The sequence below is a fragment of the Bradysia coprophila genome, unplaced genomic scaffold, assembly GCF_014529535.1.
Source record: "Bradysia coprophila strain Holo2 unplaced genomic scaffold, BU_Bcop_v1 contig_94, whole genome shotgun sequence".
In the NCBI taxonomy this organism is placed as follows: Eukaryota; Metazoa; Arthropoda; class Insecta; order Diptera; family Sciaridae; genus Bradysia; species Bradysia coprophila.
The window spans coordinates 4,165,186-4,172,077 of record NW_023504022.1 but is presented as its reverse complement, the minus strand read 5'-3'; the positions used below and the strand labels follow the sequence as shown (position 1 = coordinate 4,172,077).

Sequence of the window (6,892 nt, the reverse complement as noted above, 5' to 3'; positions counted from 1 at the left end):
CATTCAAGAAATGCACGCGCAAAAAAGTATGATTATCAGACCCTTTCCCATTGTGTACAGCAAAATGTATGAAGTATACGCTTTTGTTAAATTCCTGCTAACCTATAGAGATTGAGCATACATTTCGTAAAAGGGAAAATCCGGTGAGGTTGAGCTATTTTAGAGTTTCCGCTACATTTTGTTAAAGGACAAATCCAATTAGCTGGAGCTATTACCGTTCCCGCTACATTATGTAAAAGGGAAAATCCGGTGAAGTCGATCTATTTTAGCGTTCCCGCTACATTTTGTAAAAGAACAAATCCGGTAAGGTCGATCTATTAGAGCCTTCGTTACATTTAGTTAAAGGACAAATCCAATAAGGTCGAGCGATTTTAGCGTTCCCGTTACATTTCGTTTAAGGGCAAATCCAATGAGGTCGGGCTATTTTAGCATTCCCGTTACACTTTGTTAAAGAACAAAAGGACAAAATCTATGAGGTTGATATATTAGCGTCTTTAATACATTTTGTAAAATATTAAATCCGGCGAGGTTGATCTATTTTAGCGATTTTGCCTCATTTCGTTAAAAGGAAAATCCTGTGAGGTCGATCTATTGGAGTCTTCACTACATTTTTTTAAAGGGCAGATTCCATGAGGTTCCATTAGCTACTTTAATTCATTTCGTTAAAAGGACATCGCTACATTTTGTAAAAGGAAAAGTCCCGTGAGGTCGTTCTATTAGAGATTTCGCTAAAAGCCAAATCTGGTGAGATCGATCTATAAGAGTTTAGAGTCTTCATTACATTTTGTAGAAGGGAAAATACGGTAATATCGATCTATAAACGCCTTCGCGATCTGTAAAACGTCAAATCCGGTGAGTTTGTTCTATGAGTGCTTCTGCTAAATTTTTTAAAAGGACAAATCTTGTGAGGTCGATCTATTACGGCCGAATTAAATTGCACAACAATTTCTTAATTATTAATTAATTTGACCAACATTTCGTTTGCACCCGACTCCACCCAACGCTGATTTCGGGTGAATCAGTAGATGAACAAATGAATTGAAAAATAAATTTCAACACACTCTTGTATGAAAATATCGTGAATCATTCATATACGACGCTACGTTTGAATTGTAGTTGCCACTTCAAGTTTTGAATTTTCAGCGGACTTATGGCGTGAATAAGTTCACCTGTACATTTGCTAACTGGCGCTATTTTATATTCAATAATGTCAGACTTGTTTCTATGTGTAAGTCAAAAAAATTATAATTTTGCTCGAGTTTGTGCAATCAACATAATACAAAAATTATTTAGACCCACCCGCAACGCACTTTTGCAACCGAATAGTTGATGAGTTTTAAACTGCCGACTGCTAATACATTTAATTTGCAAAGACAGACTGTAACGCACATTACTAAATTTAGAACGATCACACGCGATAATATGTTATTATTACACCTTTCGAATATTTTCGCGCTAACAAAAATACGCTCAAAATTGAAGCACTTAGTACATTTATCTCGAGCATTGGTTTTTGTTTAAATTTTCGCGCCTACAAAAGCGTACAAACGACGACACAGTTTGATCTAGTACCTTTAGCACTGCCGTTTGACGTCTTAAAACGAAAAACATTTTGTTGTTGTTTGCAAAAATAATAATAAAATGTCGCTTTGGAATGAAAAATGAATGAATGCAACAAAAAGTGTTGTGATTTATGGCAAAATGTTGTGCAATCGATAGGCTTTATCATATTTCAGGTAATTCAATTCATTAAAAGATGCAAAACAAATAATTTATTGTGGAAATCTTTTAGCAAAATATGACCCTAAGACCACATAATCGCTCCAGGCAGAGGCTTCGGATATTGGATGTTTTGCCCCAATCACTGCTGTGGCGCTCACACTCTAATTATTAGTGCGCCCTAAAGTGCTGGAACTTCTTTCGTTGCAATATCTAAATTTGTACAACGAAAATTTTTTCATTTAAGAAGCAGTGCGCCATATACTGAAGAATGTCACAAAATTTTCGTTTACAAATCTTTTCATATCTCGGTCCAGTGACTTCGATTTGAATCCGTTTGTTCTGTGACCTATCTCAACTTTATATTTAGAAAAAAATTGCCGAAGTAACCTATAGCCTTAGACGCCATCTTGTGGACGTACTGAGATCAAAGTTGGGCCTCTGTTTCGACATTTAAACCTCAATTGCTCGGAAACGGCACCAAGGATTTTCTTGATATGGGGCTCATTTGAAAGGTCTTTTAGAGTACTTTTCATTAATAATAGCCGTTTTCAATAAAGTGGAAAATGTTGAATGGGATACGAAAAAAACGATTTTTTGTACCCAAAAAAACAGTTTTTTTCGCATTTTGCGGCACTTCTTCCACTGTGAGGTGCCGTAAAAACTTGATTTTCGGAATCTACACCCTCGATTACCCCTTAGTAGGCACAAACCGCGCAGAAATCGATCAACCACAGCCCGTAATACGCAATTGAAAAGTGCAAAATTTTGCACTTCGGCGGCCATTTTGACAGGCAAAACGACATAAAATTTTTTTTTCTCCACCACCATCGTGTTCAGCGCATTGAATACTACCAAAATCAACGAAAAAATCGTTAGGTCCGTGTCGATGGGCCGGACCTAAGGTAGGGCCCTACTATCAAAAATCGATTCTAACGCCTATTTAGAGTCATCCTGTGAAGTTTCAGATTTTTAGAACCACGCAAACGCCTTTTACAGGGCAAAAGCTAAAAACGGCGCTTGTGTAATAAGAGGGGTTGACGAGACAACAACATAGACCTGAAGTGTACTTTTTGAATTAAACGTCGAGTGAAGTAATTTTGACATCCGAACACCGTGCGTATGTGATAACAGTATTTCGCATCACTAAGGATAAAAAGACGAAAAGTATAGTTTTCGTGTGAATTTTGTTGATCCGAGGCGTAGCCGAGGTCAATAAACACACTAAAACGAGGTTTTTCATTTTTATTCCGAGTTATGTAATAGTCATTTGTGTACCTGTTTTGGACGATTGATTTTAGGCAATTTCGCGGATTGTAGGCCGAACGAAGTGAGGTCTACAAGCGAAAGTGCCTTAAATCAACCGTCCCAAACAGGTGCACATGTGAGTTTTCATGCAGAGGGCCGGAAACCCGAGAAAATTCGAAAAATTGCCCTCATTTTCGGCCCCGAAGCATGAAATGGATTTTTTTTGATACCAACATTGAAAAATGATACTTTCGCCCCGCATATGAGGGGCGAAAGTAAAAAAATGCATCCCACGGGGAGAAAGTACTTAACGAAGAGCGAACGCAACTGAACGAACAGCGAAAGTGAATGACGTCACAGAAAATGAGAGAAATGAGTCGAGTTATCAACAAAATCCGCTCATATTATGCTGAATACTTTGATCAAAATTGTAAAACACTGTGCGCCAGTGTTCTTATTGAAATTAGCATACAAAGTTGATACTTTTTGTTACTGAATGATTTGTTAGTTATATCTTAATTTTTGTGTGTGTTATTGTTGTGATGGCTAAATTATTAAATTTTTCATATACGGACCCCCGCATTTTCTGGCTAAATGCCTTTTTATTTCAACATTTTGTTGCGATGTTTGCGATACGTATCAATTTTCAATGTTGGTATCAAAAAAAATAGTATGAACGACTCGGGACAAAAGTAAAAAAATTCAACCTGTGCACACGGTTGAATTTTTTTACTTTCGCCCCTTGTCATTCAATGTACTATTACATGCTGAGGGCATCGAAAGCAGTGCTGGAACCATGAAAAGTATGTAGCATGTAAAATCCATTGCATGACTCGGAATAAAAATGAAAAGTCTAGTTTTCGTGTGACTATTGACATTCGCGTCTAAGTTTCCGGACTGTTATGCTTGATTTCCACTTACGCCGTTCACGCTCCGTTTACTCTTTGAACAACTGAGGCAAAATGGCGTAAGTGGAAATCAAGCATTACAAGCAATCTATGTCGACTGGAATTAGTGTATGGAGAGACGTGACAATTGTCATTTCAAACAATGTGCTCTATTGTATGAAATACCAACTGTCATGTACACGGATGCAAAACGGATGATGACTGAGAATACAGACTAAATTATGGTTTCCACTCAACAAAAATCGCTCCGTGAGAGAGCCGTAATAGAGTGAGATGTCAAATAAACAAACATCAATTTTGTCTGTCACACTGAGTACTTTTTTGGTAAGTGGAAAGCAAGCATAACATTTTTCAACAGTTAAATACCAACAACACTGAATCGACACTGAATCATGGATTCGTTGTAAACTTCACATCATTGCCATTTGACAGCAAACGAAATGGCATATCGAGTGTGTGTGGTGTGTGTTTGTTATTGTTATTGTTGGATGGATTCTAGTTTCTCAACCAAAAACAATGTCCATCGTCGAAGATTTATCTAAAAATTGTAGATTGTGTATGAAAGCTGGGAAGAATGTTCGTTCCATATTCAGTGAAAGTCCGAGGAAATTGACTGTACCGGATATTTCGAAATTAATTTACGAATGTCTGAACATTGAGGTAATAACACGACAAGTGACAGTACACCAAGCATTTTTTACAGTCCCCATTTGGGGATATTCAAATTTATTTTTCGTATTTTTGCTTAGGTAACCGTTAACGACTGCACGACCGGATTATGTCTGCGGTGTTATAAACAGATAAAGTCTATCGGAAGTTTTCGTGAACGATGTGCGAGGGCAAATGAATTAATCCAGAAGCGATGTAAACAAAGTGCGAAAACAGCAACCATTCCGGAAAGAAATGAACTGAACTTACAAACCGAATGTGGGTCCATTCCATTCGTTGATTTGGGTGCAGAACATCCTGTTACGCAGTCAAATTCGCTGTGGACGAAAGATGAGAATAATTTTGGAGAGATTAGCGGTTGGTTGGTTTTACATTGAAAGAATTCCCTTAAAAATCGCCTCGGGTTCATTCGTCCTAATTTGTTAGATTTTGAAATGCCCTCGCCTGATCCATGCAAAGCTGATGAACAAATTGGTAGTCCAACGTCTGAAGGCATTCAAGATGAGGAGTCAGTTCCAACGGAAAGTGAAATTAACGAGCAGGAGAACGAGTCTAGCAAAACATTGCCTAAGCCTCGGTAGGTTTTCATTGGATGGAGACAGTGGGAAAAGCCCTGATTTCCAATCCTATCTGTCGACGCGTTTGACGCAAATTGAATGCATTTTCCTAGATTCCCTTGCTCTCACCTTTCTCACTCATTTCTCCGTAATATTTCAGATGCAAAATGAAACAAAAATTCACAAAGCAAACACATAAATGTCCAGACGACTGGCCCAAACTGAAGAAACGCGACCTAATCGAAACCAAGGCCTACCGAGGTCTTTGCCATCTTTGTGGGAAGGAATATCAACATCTTTGGGTACATTTACAGTCGCATAGTGATGCTCCGACTGAAACGTATGTGCTCTGTCCCTTGGTATCCGCAAAAGTTTTGTTAACCGTCACTCCATTCCAGATGTGATATCTGTGGCAAAGGATTCCGATCGAAAGCGAATCTGTCGTTGCACATTCTACTGCACAAGGAAGCCGATATGCCGTGTGAAGTGTGCGGAAAAAAATATCGAACCAAGTAGGATGACCACACCTCGCTGCTAATCTTTCAAATATCTAATCGAAATTGTCTTTTAGAATGCGCTTGAAGCGACATATGAGAGTGCACACAAACCATCGGCCGTTCTTTTGCAGTGTGTGCCAGAAACGATTCTATACAAAATACAATCTGGAAGTCCACGGTCGCATCCATAGCGGTCAGTGCTTAACTTACTTCTACGAAAATGATTTTTTTCTGCATAATTGGAGCCGAAAATGGGTCACTGACCCCATTTTTGCATCTAATATTCAGCTCAATTATTCAGAAAAAAAATCATTTTCCATCGATCGAATTTTGGACGCGGAGCATAAGCACCTCTATGAGTGGTACTTTTACTCGGCGCCTAACATTCTTCAACGAAACTGATTATTTCTAACTTTGAACTGAATAGGTGAGCGACCATTTTTATGCAGCGCAAAAATGTGCAACGAACGATTTGCCCATAGTTACGCTTTGAAGCATCATGTGGATAAAGTTCATGGAGAATCGTGCAATTAAACCGTTCATTTTAACTGAATCGAATTTCATTGTTTTTGTATCACAGCCAATGTTCCGTCTGCAAAGGTATCCTTTCCCGATTGGAATATATTTCATGGCAATGCCTTCCCGAGTAGAAATATTTTTCGAGTTGAGATGTCTCAAATCCTTACACATTTTAATATGGGAGTGAGATATCTGATTTCGACAGATATAGACATGTTTCAGACATTTGTAGCGCTTCTGTAGCGCTGAGGACCCGTGAGACATGTGTGATATTGAGACTTTTATGAGACATGAGGACTTGAGTGAGACTTTTTTTAGTTTTCTAGTGAGACATTGAAGACGTTGTGAGACTTTATCGAGACTTTTGTGAGCCACTGAGGACATTGTGAGACATTGAGGACTTCTCGTGAGACTTAGAAGAGAGTTTTGTGAGACATTGAGGACTTCTCGTGAGGCATTGAGGACATTATGAGACTTATAAGAGGGTCTTGTGAGACATTGAGGACTTCTAGTGAGACATCGAGGGCGTTGTGAGACTTAGAAGAGAGTTTTGTGAGACATTGAGGACTGGTGAGACATTAAGGACTTGTGAGATATTGAGGGCTGGTGAGATATTGAGGACTGGTGAGACATTGAGGACTTGTGAGATATTCAGGCCTGGTCTGGTGAGGCATTGAGGACTGGTGAGATATTGAGGATTGGTGAGACATTGAGGCCTGGTGAGACATTGAGGCCTGGTGAGACATTGAGGCCTGGTGAGACATTGAGGACTGGT

The 6,892-nt window shown here is 38.9% G+C and overlaps 1 protein-coding gene across 1 annotated transcript; it reads left to right on the top strand.

Annotated features, from left to right (window-relative positions):
* Nucleotides 1-4,302: 4,302 nt before the first annotated feature.
* On the top strand, nt 4,303-6,156 carry LOC119085018 (zinc finger protein 652-like). The gene is made up of 7 exons (XM_037195195.1): nt 4,303-4,535; nt 4,625-4,901; nt 4,971-5,121; nt 5,262-5,441; nt 5,500-5,613; nt 5,673-5,791; nt 6,026-6,156. Exons 1-7 carry the CDS (start codon nt 4,392-4,394, stop codon nt 6,130-6,132), a joined length of 1,092 nt encoding a protein of 363 aa, XP_037051090.1. The 5' UTR covers nt 4,303-4,391; the 3' UTR covers nt 6,133-6,156.
* The last annotated feature ends 736 nt before the right edge of the window (nt 6,157-6,892 follow it).

Bases quoted from the DNA above. Each gene is read 5' to 3' on its own strand.
- LOC119085018 (XM_037195195.1), top strand. From the start codon at position 4,392: ATGTCCATCGTCGAAGATTTATCTAAAAATTGTAGATTGTGTATGAAA. The intron at 4,902-4,970 runs GTTGGTTGGTTT...CTAATTTGTTAG, and splicing joins TAATTTTGGAGAGATTAGCG to ATTTTGAAATGCCCTCGCCT. The intron at 5,442-5,499 runs GTATGTGCTCTG...ACTCCATTCCAG, and splicing joins AGTGATGCTCCGACTGAAAC to ATGTGATATCTGTGGCAAAG.